This window comes from Paramormyrops kingsleyae, chromosome 3 (genome assembly GCF_048594095.1).
Source record: "Paramormyrops kingsleyae isolate MSU_618 chromosome 3, PKINGS_0.4, whole genome shotgun sequence".
NCBI classification, from domain to species: Eukaryota; Metazoa; Chordata; class Actinopteri; order Osteoglossiformes; family Mormyridae; genus Paramormyrops; species Paramormyrops kingsleyae.
In genome coordinates, this window is record NC_132799.1 from 33,420,049 (window position 1) to 33,437,354 (window position 17,306).

General features: G+C 40.9%; 1 protein-coding gene across 1 annotated transcript; it reads left to right on the forward strand.

The window, feature by feature from the left end:
• The first annotated feature begins 206 nt into the window (after positions 1–206).
• On the forward strand, positions 207–9,775 carry LOC140588144 (uncharacterized). The gene is made up of 5 exons (XM_072709316.1): positions 207–261; positions 5,141–5,245; positions 5,477–5,581; positions 5,771–6,085; positions 9,672–9,775. Exons 1-5 carry the CDS (start codon positions 207–209, stop codon positions 9,773–9,775), a joined length of 684 nt encoding a protein of 227 aa, XP_072565417.1.
• The last annotated feature ends 7,531 nt before the right edge of the window (positions 9,776–17,306 follow it).

The following is a 17,306-nucleotide window of genomic DNA, read 5'->3' on the forward strand; positions in this document are numbered from 1 at the left end:
GTTCCGGATCCCCTTACCTCTTTGCTTTACAGCAGTGGTCTCTGCCAAAACAGTATCATGCGTTCACCTCCAGCAATTCCTTGCACATTTCTCAGATAACACTTTATTATACAATACGGCGACTTTAAAGAGTTTGTGGAAGCAATATCAGAACTAGATTGTGTGTCAAGGTATGCACACTTCAAATAGGTCCTGAACCATAGGAAATGGCTGATTTGCTGATTAATTGGATTGCCGGTGCGCACGAGACCGGTTATGGCTGTAAGGAAACAAAAACAATTAACAGCAGTTTTGCGTCTTCACCTTTTTTTAACTTGACTTTTTTTCCATCGTGAACATGCTCAGATGTAGCCTAATTTAAATGCATAACGTCACAAAATTAAATTTTTGAATTATAAAGTGGTACAGTATACCTAATTTTAATATGTATTCTGTGTGCCCTGCAATGGACTGGCACCCCTTCCGGAGGGTAAATCCACACTAGGGGCGATTCTTCTTTTTCACCCTTGGGGGGGGCGGGTGAGTTTGTACCCTCTGAAGAAATATGGAACGTCACCCCCCCATGACAGAACGGGGAATCCCCACGATAAATTTTGCCGAGCTGGTGGTACGAAATGTATACGCCAATCCGGGACAAACTGCTGACGGGTTTTAGAAAAGCCATTTTTTCAGGCGAGTTGAGACAAAAAATAGGGGGCGCTAAAGCCCTCCTAAACAGGGCCTAGAACTGGTTGTACCCCTGCCTAGTGTCCTGGGATAGGCACCAGCACTGCTTCAGCTCAGTACTGGAAAAGCCAGTGGAAGGAGGAGGATGGACAGATATTTGACTTTAACAGGCTGCTCGCATAGGTGCAGGGACTTTCATTATAGAATAGCCCCTGGCTTTTGCTTTGTACTGAATTCGACTATTGAATTTCTTGAACTGTAAATATTTTACTTTGATAAATAAATAGCGGGTTGCCATAGTGCCCACATACCTCCAGGGTTGTTGGTTTGAGTCCCTCCTCATACTGACACTTTTTTTCTTCTCCTGGTTCAAAGAGACTCTGTTTTATCAGTTTTGTGTGAATATGTGTCCTGTGATGGACTGGCATCTGGCCCTGGTCTGGGACAGGGTCCAAGCTCACTACGGCGCTGCATCAGATAAGAGGGTATGCAGAATAGATGGACAAAGCGATAAGTAGCAGTTATCATTTTCACCTTTTACCAATTCCATTCACTTCAAAATACTTTATTTGTCCCCAGAGAGGCCATTCAAGGCAAGCAGGCAAGCAATAAAATGCACACACATTTCATCAACACACACACACGAAAATGCTAGCAATCTAAAATCAATCTACTGAAAATCTAAGACGATATAAAGCAATCTCAATCTCTGCCTGCAAAATACTGACAAAGAAATAAATAAATATATCCTGTACCGCATTTATCAACAAAACACCACAAACAACATGAAATCATGCAGTGACTTAAATAACTTTTGTACATTTATAAGATGGTATGAAGTGAAGCTATTGAAGATACAGTAGGTATGTTTTCATCCTTGGTGCAAGGATCTAGGAGCAAAATGACACGTCACTGCTTCAGAAACAAAGGGGGATGTTCACAGGGTACAGTTTGTGAGAGTGCATGTCTTCTGCTGAGGTGTGAACCCAGTGTCACTGCGACGTCACTGGATACACGGCGTGCCTGGGTGCGAATGGGGTGCCAACGTGCTTGTTGCTGTCCAGGGTGCTGCACGGAGGACTCAGCTAACGTTGCCGTCCCTCTGATGTCCGCTGAGCTTATGTGCACTTGGTGAAAAACCCCAGACTCCGAAAAACTGGTTCACTGCTCTGCAGGCAGCCAGGAAATTCCAGGCACGGCACGGCTCTCTGAATACATGACAGTGGTTCTTAACTTGCATATTTTCAGAAAAACACACTGGTGTATCCTTATAGGATATTCAAACTGCTCTGTATAATACAGTCTATAATAATAACTTTTCAAAACACAATTTAAACAAATCTATTTTTTAAAAGTACTGTTATAATAAGCATTACTTACAGTATGTAATTACTTCATTTTTCCATTTACTTGTTATATGGCACTAATATACCCAATATTTATTATACTATGCTTGCCGTTTGTACCATTTCCATAGGATTCCTGTAAGATTATTGCATTCACAGAACAGCAATAGCAATAATAATATTTTTTATTATCTTACAACTAAGTCATTTATGTTAATTTACCAAGTCTACATATATAGAGGAGTGACCCATGGTACATAATGAATCCAATTTTCTTTGTCAAAGGTCAAGACTCTCAAATACTATTCATTCCATTAGACGTGCCCTTTCTGCTTCTGGACATGTAGATTAACCTATTTGCATTTCACTTCCACAAATGCTAATCACTCATTAAAACCTCAGCGACCCCTAGAATAGAGAGTGCAGTAGAAAAGCACACACACACACACACACACGATAGTTCTGTAGTTTTGCAGAGCTGATGATATGGATATTGGATTGAAGGACACAGTGTGTCTGTGTCCTCTGTCCACATCTCCCATAAGGAGCAGATACTGCCATTCAGTAGCAAGAAGAAGAACTTGATGAAACATGTCTTTACCCAGGAAATGAAGCAGAACATTTTTTTCTTGGTTATCAGATCTGACATTTTGCTCAGCAAAAATAACCACTTCGGAAAAAGCTAAATCTGAAGTGCCATGTCATTTGATGGCTTTTCCGGTACCTTGTGGGAGAAAGTCATGTAATTTTACCTTTACACTGAAGGTCAAAACGTGACAGTTGCGACCGACCAGCCACTGGATAGCCTCTGGTATGTAAATCTGGCTCTTTTACATGTCTGCTTAAAGAATTGCTTTCAGCCAGGATTCTGGGATATTCCAGACCACAATGGAAGTGAACAGATTGCAAGCACCCAATCTTTGGTAAATCTCTTTTATCTCACCATCAAACACCAGGACTGATATAATGACGCCTTTTCATGGGCATCTAATTCAGGTGCCCTTCCCTGCTGCCTGTAGCAGCCACACAGCCAATAAAGGCGGAACAGGTCCAAGTCATTTCTAAGGAGGTCGTTAAAGCAGTGGTGAGCTGTTATAGACCCATTGTGGTGAGGGATATTTGCTGATTACACTTTCCTGCACTCCATGTAATTGTTGGCGAAACTCGTTTAGGACTTTTAGACTATATGACACCTTCAGAGACCTTCACTGTATGTGCTCACTTAAGAAATTAATCACTACACTCATATTCGTGACCGGTACATCATATAGTTAGACAATGAAAGACATCACTGGAAAAGGTTCTGATATGTCTTTCTCCCTTGTGCCAACGAAAAAAAAAATCTAGCCCAGGCAAAAATACCTTGGAGGCAGCCTGTGTCTGTACAACAGAAATGCCATCAGATGTCAGACTGACTGAGAAAGAAGGGTATCAGAAATCAAAAGAAAATTGTATTGAAAATGTATTTACTTGCAGGACTAAATATCTGACCTTTGAAAATTCACAGTAGTTCAGGACACTGGGGGAAGGCCTTCAAGTATCAAGGAAAGACAGAAGATGAAAAAAATCTGTGAAATGTTTTTGCACCACACTGTTTGGAAACACGACCGAAAAACGTTCATGATGTGAGAGGCTAGCAGAGTTATTTGCGAGTTATAACATTTCTAATTACTACTTTCTTGTTCGGCAAAGCAGATTCTGTAGACTTCGTATACTGTAGCACGTCACAGCATAAATACACAGAGCAGTGTGTCGTTCCTGAACTTTCTGACAGGAATAATATGGCTGAATACATAATTACTCATGTACGTATTTCTCCTGTGGCTGAATACTGTGGATTGAATTCATAGTACGTTTAATGTCGGGCAGTTGTGTACCCAGTGGATGTGAATCTTTATCAGAATTGATGGTGCTTTCAACAGGCCCTGACATTAAGCAGCGAGCTAGTCGTAGGTATGGTTTATAACCAGTGTTTAAGTAACACTAAGGGGCACGTCCATGAGGAGACAGAAAGAGAAAACAGCTTTGGAGTGCTTTCTAGGAGATTTTAGGAAGAATTACATAAAACAACAACTGTAAATCTATTTCTTTATTGTGAGGAATCTATGTTGCTACTGTAAGGAAGACTTTCAACTGATGTAATATTTTCTTGGTGTTAAAATATGTATCCTACACAGGTTAAACTCAAAAACACATTTCAGCAGGATGCTACAGTAGAGGTTCCATCCATCCATCCATCCTACAAAAACTTGTATAGTTCAACACTAAGAACCCTCCGGAAAGAAACGCCCCCTATCTAGGCTGATTAAAATGTTATAACCGGGGAAACAGAGCTATAGATGAGGTATAGCTGGGATGCTTTATAGAGATGAAGGAACTATTTGTGGAGTACTGTATCTGGTTGAGTTCGACTAACTAAGGAGGGCTTGAACCTTGCAGAGTCAAAAGCCCTGTTCGACAGTACTTATTTATATGCTTTGGAAATAAATGTGATGATAGTAGTTTTATGTGCGGTGATCCACCCTAACTTTGAATGGGAACTTCATATTGGTACTGATGGCCTTCTGATGATGTAGAACTACATCATGATACTACTACACGCCAACAGTAACAGATCCTGCTGGGTGTTTTGGGTTTATTCTGGAAACTTCCCAGCATATGTGTAACAATAGAGCTGAATGAGCCAAATCCAGTGAGATACCAGCTAGGAAATAAGGCTCTGTGTGAACTTCAATATATTCAGACGAGAGTCTCACTAAATGCTAAAGACAATATCACCTTATACATTACAGTCTCACTAAACGCTAAAGACAATATCACCTTATACATTACAGTCTCACTAAATGCTAAAGACAGTATCACCTTATACATTACAGTCTCACTAAATGCTAAAGACAATATCACCTTATACATTACAGTCGCACTAAATGCTAAAGACAATATCACCTTATACATTACAGTCTCACGAAATGCTAAAGACAGTATCACCTTATACATTACAGTCTCACTAAATGCTAAAGACAGTATCACCTTATACATTACAGTCTCACTAAATGCTAAAGACAATATCACCTTATACATTACAGTCTCACTAAATGCTAAAGACAGTATCACCTTATACATTACAGTCTCACTAAATGCTAAAGACAGTATCACCTTATACATTACAGTCTCACTAAATGCTAAGGACAATATCACCTTATACATTACAGTCTCACTAAATGCTAAAGACAGTATCACCTTATACATTACAGTCTCACTAAATGCTAAAGACAATATCACCTTATACATTACAGTCTCACTAAATGCTAAAGACAGTATCACCTTATACATTACAGTCTCACTAAATGCTAAAGACAATATCACCTTATACATTACAGTCTCACTAAATGCTAAAGACAATATCACCATATACATTACAGTCTCACTAAATGCTAAAGACAATATCACCTTATACATTACAGTCTCACTAAATGCTAAAGACAGTATCACCTTATACATTACAGTCTCACTAAATGCTAAAGACAATATCACCTTATACATTACAGTCTCACTAAATGCTAAAGACAGTATCACCTTATACATTACAGTCTCACTAAATGCTAAAGACAATATCACCTTATACATTACAGACTCACTAAATGCTAAAGACAGTATCACCTTATACATTACAGTCTGACTAAATGCTAAAGACAATATCACCTTATACATTACAGTCTCACTAAATGCTAAAGACAATATCACCTTATACATTACAGTCTCACTAAATGCTAAAGACAGTATCACCTTATACATTACAGTCTCACTAAATGCTAAAGACAGTATCACCTTATACATTACAGTCTCACTAAATGCTAAAGACAGTATCACCTTATACATTACAGTCTCACTAAATGCTAAAGACAATATCACCTTATACATTACAGTCTCACTAAATGCTAAAGACAGTATCACCTTATACATTACAGTCTCACTAAATGCTAAAGACAATATCACCTTATACATTACAGTCTCACTAAATGCTAAAGACAATATCACCTTATACATTACAGTCTCACTAAATGCTAAAGACAGTATCACCTTATACATTACAGTCTCACTAAATGCTAAAGACAGTATCACCTTATACATTACAGTCTCACTAAATGCTAAAGACAATATCACCTTATACATTACAGTCGCACTAAATGCTAAAGACAATATCACCTTATACATTACAGTCTCACTTGCCTTGATGCAACTTAAAAAGATCCACCATTGGTGACAATATCAGGTTAATGATACATGATTACATGCTCTTTAGTATGATTAGTGCATTCCACAAAATATGTAGCAATCTTGAAATATGTAGCAATCTAGATTTTGTTATCCTTTCAATTCTTCTGGTCATCTTAGTGCATTTAAATGAAGATATCATAAAGTAAACATTACATTGGATCATTCATTAGTTATAAGTATCCCGTTTTGGTGCATAAATGAAGGGTGTTAAGAGAGATATCATTATCAATTACATATAAAGGACTTTTTTATTAGGAGGAAATCCTGTTGCATTCGGAAACATGCTGCGTAAATTCTCGGTTGCCAGGCAACCATCCAGTGGTGTGGAGCCTAACTGACACGCAGCTGTTCATGAGGAACGGTGCAGGGGTTTGCACGCGTGTGTGTTTCCACATGCCTTGCACGTAGCGTGCATGCGTTGGAAGCCCGACAGCCTCAGGTTCACTGTCCCTCTCTCGGGAAAGCACGGCTTTTTTCAGCAGCACAAACACTACTACACTCTCAAGGAGCGTCCGCAGCTCCGCGGAGACCTGATATGCTGTTTTCATTTGGCATTTCACTCAAACTTTCTTGGCTGATATTTCTCCAGAAAGGTGAGGATCTCTTCCTATAGATCTTGACTCATTATGGAAATTGTTCAAAAATGCTAAATATAAGGTTAAATAAAGCAGAGCTCATCAAATTTAGTGTTACTTTGGCATAAGAATTATCAATTTAACCACCAGCATCTTAGTGGGGCATTAGGGACACTGCATTGATTTATGCAAGTGACAAGGTGCTTGTCTTCTGCCTATAAAACATAAATGATGAGAGAACATACAGCCCTATTGATAATTAATACACTGATACCGCTACAGAACAAATGGTAATGCTTTACATTAACTGCACCTTCATAATGCTTTTATATTGCATTCATAAAACGCTCAGTACACCTTCATAATGTATTCATTAAGTATTCATTAACATCATGTATGTATACCGTGACATCCTAACATCCCTTAATAGCTGTAATACACACTAATAACAAACATTGTATAATACTAACAAACATTATAGTTGTATAATCATGTAATGTTTGTTGTTAATGTATATTAAAGCTGTTAAAGGTTGTTAGGATGTTAAGGTGTACTTGCATGCTTCTTATGAATGTTGTATGAATGCATTATGAATGCATTATGAAGGTGCACCGAATGTTGTGTGAATGCATTATGAAGGTGCACTTAATGTAAAGCATTATCAAACAAATTAATCTGTAATTTTTTATGTTTTTCATTCTATTTATGTGACCAAATCAGAATATTTCAGTAAGTATTAAAATACGGAGAGGACCTTAGCATGAGTAAATTCCTATTGACTATCAGCTATAAACAGAGGAGTTACTTGGCTTCCCTATCTATAGCAGATGCCCTGTGGTGCCACAATGGATTTGTAATCCTACAGATGGTCTCTCTCCTTTGAGAGGAGGACAATCAAGGATGGGGAGAGGAGAGAGGTGTCACACGCAGGGGGCCAGTCAGCGATGACTGCTTCCTGTTGGAGTCACACCTCTGGGCTGACTACACATGCGCCTGACTCACCAGTCCCAAATTAAGTATCTCAACAAACAACTGCTAGTTTTCTACCAGGGCTGGTTTTGGTGTTGCTCATGCACGACAAGGACAAGGATGAGACAAGAAACTAGGAAAAGAAAAATCAACTCTGGAAATGTATGGATTATGAGTGAACTTGTGGATTATGAGAGAGCTTTAATGACTTCCATCTGCTGATAGGTGATTTATCTGGATTATTGACTCTTGGAAACAGAAAGATGGTGATTTTGTTTTTGCAGTGGCCATTGAAAAACACCATTTGTTCATTAAACTGAGGATGATTATCATAATTTCATTAATTTCATCTCACACTCTACAGGAATGGGTGCAATAGCAATTATTGCTTGCAAGATGATTATTAATGTTTATTGAGTATTTGCTTTTTGGAAATATTCTATGGCATGGAAATCAAAACATAAAATATGTAATATAACCTTATGGTTACCAGCAAAATTTCCAGAATGCTTTACAGTAGAATCTTTAAGGTCTGGTTTTTAGCCTGTATGCTAACATATCCATGTGGAGTGTGGGGAGTGTGTGGATGTTTCTGGGAAGGGTGAGGTCTCTTGATAAATTATTTAGGTGTAACTCGTGGCCATAAGTGGAAATTAGCAGGAGAACATTTTAAAATGAATTAGAGAAAGCACTTCTTTACACAGTGTGCAGTTAGAGTATGGAATAGTTTTCCTGCTAGTGTAGCACAAGCTAAAACCCTGGGTTCCTTTAAATCAGAGCTAGATAAGATTTTAACAACTCCGAGCTATTAGTTAAGTTCTCCCCAAACGAACTTGATGGGCCGAATGGCCTCTTCTCGTTTGTAAATTTCTTATGTTCTTATGTTCTCATGTCTTAAGGTTACCGTGTATCAATCAAGGGAGAGACTGAGAGCAATGGTCTGATTCTCGTGATGAAGCGATTTGCTCATTTTAATTAGCATGAAAACCATTATTTGTGTCATATTTTCTTCTGCTTATCCATCAGATCAGAGATCAGATCCAATAAATCTTCCCCATTCCTTCCTCCAAAAGTTCTCTGTGTCTTGTGAGCCGGTTTACCGTCTGAAGAACTCCTGTATCATGTTTCCTTCTGTTCACCTGTCAGACCATGAAGGTGCCCACATAAATCTTCTCCGTTCCTCCTCCAAAAATTCTCTGTGTCCTATAAATCGGTTTGCCGTCTGAAGAACTCTGAACACGTTTCATAATTTATACACCGGTATAAACAAGTAACATCAACTGAGTGATTGAAATGTAGTTCAATGTCATTCTGAGTTTGGCTGCTATACATCTATGCATACAGGCCTGTAAAGTAAATCAGAATCGAAATACTTTTATTTTCCTGGTGGAGACTGTTTGTAGTTATAGACTGCACAATACATCACTACACAAAAGACAAGAATACACAGTACCGCATTCAAACATTTCTATATAAAAATAAATAATTACAGCCAGTGTAGATGGTAGTAAATAAGCAGGAGAATATGAAAATAATTACAGTACTGAGGTGAAAAAATGCACAAATTCTGCTGTAAAATATATCAAATACATGTGAGAAATACAAGAAAATTATGATATATATACAAAGTCTGTGTGACATGTATTCAAATCTAATATAATTCTTGTGGAAGTTATCGACAATTTCATAGAAATAAATATGTAAAATTCGCATCCATTTTCGGGTTTTGTTGAAAGATAGGGAGTACCTGGACTGGGGGGTGTACTCACACTTGTACCGTATCTGAGCACGATTGGACCCCCACCAACTCCTCTGCACGTCTCCGCTCACATTGCAGGTAATGTTCTGCCCAAGCACACTTTCGTCATCACCGTGGGACTGGAAACTCTCGTCAGCCCAAATTTCCAGCAAGCACTGCGCCTCTGCCATGGACCAAAGTGAACCCGTGTGCCATGTCTGTTAAATGGCCATTCGCATCTCTGGCGTCACGTCTGAGTTCCGTGCTCAGGCATAGTTATCAATCACACTGGATGCATACTGGTCCAACTGAAGCATGCCCAGGGCTTACCTCACCTCAAGAGGGCCCAGATGCAGTTAGGCGTACCCTGCTTGGGCACGGTACTGAGCAACCGCACTAGTCAAACAAACTGGACTTTGGGGATCAAACACACTCAGAGACGGTATAGATCTATTACGAGTAGACCTTAAGAAACGGTGCCTCCAGCGGCAGGCTATGTTAGCCAGGTGGCTCCCAGGACAGTCATTGCCAAGGGGTCCAACGTAGACTACTAGAATCTACCACCTAGCCATTCAAGACCCATTCTGAAACAGGGGAGTGCCCCTCCCCCCACCTTGGCCAATACATAAGATGATTCATTTCTAGCTGAAGGTCTGGGAGTCCCTATCGCTAAATATGTTCTGCCCCTCCAAGGTGACACATAACTCTTGTCAGATGACAAGCTGTATATTGTTTCTTTTTGAAAGTTTTATGTGGCCGTTGTCAAAAGACATCAGTCTCGCTGGAAGACCCCCGCAGTGTCTCCAACACCCACTCCATCGCCCAACGTGCCCACCAGCAAACAAGCTTCTCTCTACACCCCCGCACCACTTGGCTTACATTCTTTTACGTGTCATCGGAAGCTGCTGTTCTCCATCTGTGTGTGTGTGTGTGTGTGTACTCAGATGGGCACGGGAGGAAGTGCGTCCATTTTATGGGAGATTCATTTCACGACTGCCATCTCCTGGTTTTACAGTATTGTACCTAACATTATATCTCCATCATATAATGCCGTGTTTCTCAATCCGGTCCTTGGGGACCGCCAAGGAACTTCCAGGGATTTGGGAGAGTGCAAAAACGTAGATGGTCTTGGAGCCCACGAGGACTGGTTTGAGAAACACTGATATACACCATCCTACTCGGACTGAACATATGTAGAAAATGAACACACATAACAAGAAAGAAAAGAACATAAATGTCAATAATTAGATGAAAAGTAGATTGAAAGTATATTCTGCTGTAATAATTATGAAGAACTTTAAACTTACTGCAAACCCCATACTTCTCAAATGTTGCATTATATCAATAAGTTAAATAATTATTAAAGCTTTTTCCTATTAGGAATATGCCACAGAAAAGATGTGCGATGCATGTTTTTACTCAGGGAAGAAACTTCCTACTGCAGCTCCTCAAATGAATCATTTCAGCCTTTCATCAAGTTGTTGCATCACCGGCATCTAAAATTAGACTTTGCGTAGAAATAAACACAACAGTGAGACAAACAAGCCCTGCAGACAAAACTGAGTCTTCAGTCCAATGAGAATTAAAAGGACAATTAGCTTAGGAGCTAATCGGAAGGGTTTCCCGAGAGTTAACCAGTTGCAGGGATTTGTTGCTATTCCAAAGGCCTGGGTAGCAGAAAACCCATTTATCTGCTAAACATACGTTATTTAAGAGCTGTATCATAGCAGACCATTGATAGACCTGCCATCTAATGATAGAGGGACAATCCTAGTGTGAAGGACAATATCATTGAATAATCTGCCATATGAGCAGCTTTTGACACAGCAGAATAGTGACAAATGCACCCAACAGACAGGGCAGGGGGATTTTAGGTTTGATTTTATTAGCAGCACCAGGACCCTCCACCAGGACCCTCGACCAGGGCCTCCACCAGGACCCTCCACCAGGGCCTCCACCAGGACCCTCCACCAGGACCCTCCACCAGGGCCTCCACCAGGACCCTCCACCAGGACCCTCCACCAGGGCCTCCACCAGGACCCTCCACCAGGACCCTCCACCAGGACCCTCCACCAGGGCCTCCACCAGGACCCTCCACCAGGGCCTCCACCTCCAACGTAAATCGGCCTGATGAGTCAGGAGACCCAGACTATTTACCCAAGTATCTCTCCACAACCAAGCCAACAACAAAACACTAATGAAGTTGGCTATAGGTGAACCCCTCGCCCCGAAACACCATCCCCAGGCTTCCCAGAGATAGCTAGAGGTACTAAATGGGTACTAAATGACGCATGTGTTGTTAAATGAGAAAGTATACAACTCTGTAGGTTAGACTGTCGATGGTGCCCAAGGTTGTGCTCAAGATCGGGGGGGGGGGGGGGGGGGGTCACCCTCTTAAATCCCGTGGCTGTCACAGTTATTTCAACGTTGGGTCCTTAAGCCCAATTGCTCCAGGGTTTGGGTGTATACGGGGGCACTCCGTGGACCAATCAGCTTTCAGCTGGGGCTCCCTGTCACTCACTGATACAAAACACATCACGATCTAATGATAAGGTAAACCCCTAAGGATGAATTATGGCCCCTCCTCTGCCCCCACTTTAAAAAATACTGGAATCGCCCCTGTTCTCTCACTTTGGAAAAACAATATGTTCTAAATGAACACAATACAAATGTTTAATTCCTAACATTAATCGACATCGACATCATTGCTGGTGTGGCGATGCTTGGTCGTTTGCAAAGTAACGTCAAAAGTATGTCAACGCACACGAGTGGGAGTCAGTCCTGCACTCAGGCCACACGAGCGGCGTGCGGATAAAACACACCGTGTCTCCACCTGCCCTTCCCAGGTCACTCTCTCCTCACCCAATCACCCTGCGGCTCACGCCGCTCTTCGTTGCAAGATCGCTCTCCCCTCCCCCCCCTGCTGGGGTGCTCTTCAGCCAAAAAGCTGACACCGCCTGGAATTACTACCCGCTATTAATCAGACCCCATCAATCGCTGCTCAGTTCGACAGAGCAGCCAAAACCACAGGCCACACCTTCCAGCTCTACACAGCGAGCACATTCAGTCAGAGACGCGCTCCTGATATTATTGTCCTCAATCATCGATCTCATTACCCGTTTTCCATGTCCAGGTTCTATATTAAGTAATACCCAGCAGGCATATTCGATTTAAGAAGCGGTATGGTCTGATTACTGCCCTCAAAAACCTGTTGTTTTGTCAGCTGATTTGACGATAGCTTCTGTTGGTATAACGATGCACGGTATTTCGCTGCCAGCCGTGTAATGAATGCCCCCAGGCTGCGCCCATGCTGAATTAGCAAATAGCCCCCAAAATTGCAAATCATCTGCAAGCAACATGCAGCGTGAATGTGACCCAGACAAGCTTAAGTGGAAGTTCTGACCAAGATCTCGAGAGGCGTGGGGGAATTAAAATGGGGGAATTAAAGCCCAAATCAGTGGCCATTTGCAAATCTCTCCCAAAGGGGTTGGCATAAAATAACATCAATGTTTCTGAAGCACACTCACATATAATGTCACTGAAGGTGATTTACAGTACTATATAGGAGAAACAACAACAACAATGCTACATAATCCTTACTGGCTTAACGCGAGGAGGACATAAGAGACCTGGAAATCTTCAAAGCTCTTTGATTTTTCTGGAGTCAGCTCGGTAGGTTTCAGCACCATTTTCCCAAAGGGTCATTTTTGGCACAGACAAAAAAAAAATAAGCATGAAAATACGCATAAAGCCATAATAATCAATTCCACGAGAATGATTATTGTACCTGCATTTAAACTGTTTGGCTCTGTACTCTCTTAACATTTCCCTCATGGTGATTATACAGATGGGATATAGCAATAATTGAATTACCATTTGATTGAATCCCCAAACAGCGCTACACTTGGAAATAGTCATTAGCATTCTGGAAGAGGTAACGCTGCTTCCCCCAAAGATTAATTTATCTGTTTCGGCTGCAACCTAACAAAGTGTCACTTTCAAGCTGTTCATCTGCTCTGCTGACTAATGGCCATGTGCCAACATCACCAAAGTAGCCTGTTTTCAACTCAACCTCAAACAAACTGTACTTCATGCTAACTAACATCTACATTTTTAGATGTGAAAAAATGACACAGCAGCGCCACAGAACAAAATGTCAAATGCAAAAGAAATAAAGAAACACAGGTCATGGTTATTTGGTCACAATTGTTTGCCCCTGGCAAATTACTATTTTAGTTATAATACTGCTACAGGGAATGTGTTTTAATATAACGGTTTAGGAACCCCATCAAAGCAAATGTTTCCATCTGCAGAAATGCATCTCTCAGCTTGGTTATATTAAGTGACATACAGAACAGAATATTGTTACAGAAATGGCAAAACATCCCCATGTCTTGGAACAAATTGGGATGCTGAGACAGTTTTAAATTTGACTGTGCTGGTTTGATTCTGAACATAATGGCCTTATATAAATTCCCAGTGTCGTGACTGGGATCCAGAATACTAAATAATTTTTGAATAATTGAAAATAACTTACACTGAAAGTGTTTGAATATACATGTGTATATTGTATAATTGTACATGTTTGGTATATTATGGTTATGTGTGTAATTGTGATATCGATGACAAACTGCCCTTTGTTAATAAAAGCAATTCTTGTTCAGATTATCCACAGCAAATTTAAAATAACATCCCTGCCTCATCATAAAGTTCTCATAGACATTAAAAAAACATTTAATTTCTGCATTATACAAAGCAAATTGTCTTTCTTAGCTGTTTTAATACACCATGAATTTACAATAGAGCTGGAAGAGAAAAATGTTTTATGCCTGTTATAAAAGCACCAATAAGGATATAATTTCTAACTGTACAAACTCATGCAAACATGATAAGTATTATGGGTATGTCGCCGTGTACAGCTGTGTGTTTGGTGTGGTGTGCTACATTCTGATCATGATTAAAAATCTGTTCTTTGTTAACATTTCTGTACTATTCAACCGAAAAACATTGCTTCCATGTGTATATCTATGACTCAGAAAAACAACGATCACAGGACTTCAGATAAAATATTCTTAATAAATAGTCTTCTGTACAAAATTCGAGGAAGATTGTGAGTGAGTGGCGGCTTCTGCTAGAGCATCTCACTCCTGCACAGATCTCCACCTATGATGAGGTGCAGGAAGGCATGATGTTCAGAGGAACCAGATGAGGGAGCTCTCCTGTAGAAGGTTTCAAGGAGGCAGCAGCAGACACACATTTGTTGGGTCTTTCCTGCATGTGGACATCATAGATAAATTGGCACACAAAGTACTATATTTTAACATGTGGATTTGAAACAGGATTTTTGAACATGCTGCTGGAGACATGGAAAATCTGTTAGTGCTTGTTGGAAATTTTAATTACGAAAATGATTGGCCATGATTATTTCATCTCCACTTTGAGAGACGTTGGACCTTCTGGAATTAAGTTTGCGTTCCAAGGTACCTCTGCAAATCAGAATAACTGGTAGTACAAAAAAAAATTATTAGAAGAGACCTGGTCCCGATTAAAGTAGAATAGGGTAGTATTCTGAATTTTAGCATAGTTATGACTTTACAGGGAGACGTTTTACTGGAGGAATGCAGGTAAGGTGCCTCTCGCAGGGATATGACAACCGGGCCACTGCTGCTGCCCTAACAGCCACCCCTTGCCCCCGTGCCTTTTGAGACCGTGTCCTTAACCATTTCGCCATCTACTGACCCATTATGTTAGGAGAAAAAGTTACAGTCATTTTGCTGGCCACAGAACCAAAATAAAAGTACTCTATTATACTGTAAATGTGACAAATTAATTCCTGTACTATTCAAAAGTAAGGTGTTCTCTATTTATGTATGTATGTAATTATCGGTGCAATGCTTCCGAAATGCTGTGAATCCAGGTTTTTATGGTTTTCACCAACCTGCATTTTGACCCCAGGTCATGGGGTCTTTATTGATGGGTAAAATTTTATTGTTTTTTTTTACACCATTTGTGGCAATAATCTCCCTGCATCACTGGACATAAACACATAAATAACAATCGATATGAAACGAATTTTTAGCTTCCCGAATTTTTGAAATATTCTTTCTTCTTCCACTTTCTCCAAAGTGTCTCCAAACCTTCCACTGCAGGACTGTACGGGGGTGGGGACTGTTCCAGAAAGTGCTGGAGACAATGGGCAGGGTGCAGACATGCACACACACACACACACACACACACACAAATGTAAGGTAAACATATCCTTATGGGGACCGCTCATTCATTTCAATGGGAAAAATGCTAACGCTAACTATGACAACCTTAACCCCCACCCAGCCCTAACCATAACCATAAGTAACCAAACAAAATACAAGAGTTTTTGCATTTTTAGTTTTTTCATAGCAGTCACCAATTTTTATAAAATAGAGTTTTCCCTTATGGGGACCAGGAAACCGGTCCCCATAAGGGAAAAAAACTAATATTTATCACCTTATGGGGACATTGAATATGGAATGAATTGCGAACTACACACCTTTGGACTGCTGGAGGAAACCAGCATAACACAGAAGCAGGGATGGTATTCGAACCCCCTGCCCGGGGGCTGTGAAGCCTCAGAGTTACCCACTGAGCCGCTGTGCTGCCCTCTTCAGGCTCCACGTGACAGTAACGCTCTTTCTGAATGCTCTTGGCCAGTTGCGGATGAGTTTTTCCGAGCCCCGGAAATTCAAGTAATCTTATAGTCTTATATCATCCTAATTTTAGTTTAGAGATAGATCCATGTTTTTCATTTATTATTTGCTCCTTGTCACTATTTTTAGAAGCAGTCAGATTCTATAAAATATGCATTTTCTCTGCCTCTTTAAAATATATATGAAGATGTGCCATGATATCTAAGCCTACGTTTCCCACAGCATTTCTGAACAGCTGCTCTGCTGGGTTTGGATGTTTAAAGTGGCAGCATGAAGGGTGTAGACCCTCAACTTGTTGGCTCCCCTTCAGAGTGCCTGTCGCTCTTTCCGCTGGGTATCTGGGTGTCCGCATGAGCCTCTCCGGCCTGCCTCTCCGGCCTGCCTCCACGAGCCTCTCCGGCCTGCCTCTCCGGCCTGCCTCCACGAGCCTCTCCGGCCTGCCTCCACGAGCCTCGCAGGCCCAGACTGCAATTATTACTCCCCCAGGAAATACAGGGATTGTATGAACTTTTGATATGAGCAGGAATATAATGATTTCCTGCAGTTCAAGGGGAATTCAATCCCTTTCACTGGGGAATGCTGACGGCCAGAGGCGCATTAACATGGTCAGTGGCCCCTGGGCTATTTGAGTCATCGAAGGGCCCCTATTTTCTACGATGGTGTTGATGATTAAAAAACTGCCAATTGGCGATAGGGGGGTGGGGGGGGATCGTTTTAATTGATGGATCAGCCCAGATTATGGTGGATTGGCCCAGACATGAAAATATGATATAAATTGCATTTCACTTTTCAAATATGGGGTGAATGGTAATTCCTGGTATAAAATTTGATTAAATAGAGCTACTTGAGATCCCTTTTTAAGGGAGGCCCCTGGCCTTCAGCCCGGGTAAACCTGTGCATGAGAGTGCCCCTGCATATGGCTGAGAGGTGAAAGAGACCCACAGGTCAGAGGCGGATAACAGCACTGCTGACCTCTGTGGGCTGATTCCTGTGTCCCAGGAAAGGAGTTAAACACGTCAATTACTGCTGAGGAAGGTGACACCCAGAG

What these genes read in the sequence shown, in the direction of transcription:
- LOC140588144 (XM_072709316.1), top strand. Translation starts at nt 207, where the DNA reads ATGGCTGATTTGCTGATTAATTGGATTGCCGGTGCGCACGAGACCGGT. An exon ending in CTCACTAAATGCTAAAGACA is followed by an intron (nt 5,582 to 5,770) that starts GTATCACCTTAT and finishes TATACATTACAG; the next exon opens with TCTCACTAAATGCTAAAGAC. An exon ending in CTCACTAAATGCTAAAGACA is followed by an intron (nt 6,086 to 9,671) that starts GTATCACCTTAT and finishes CTCACATTGCAG; the next exon opens with GTAATGTTCTGCCCAAGCAC.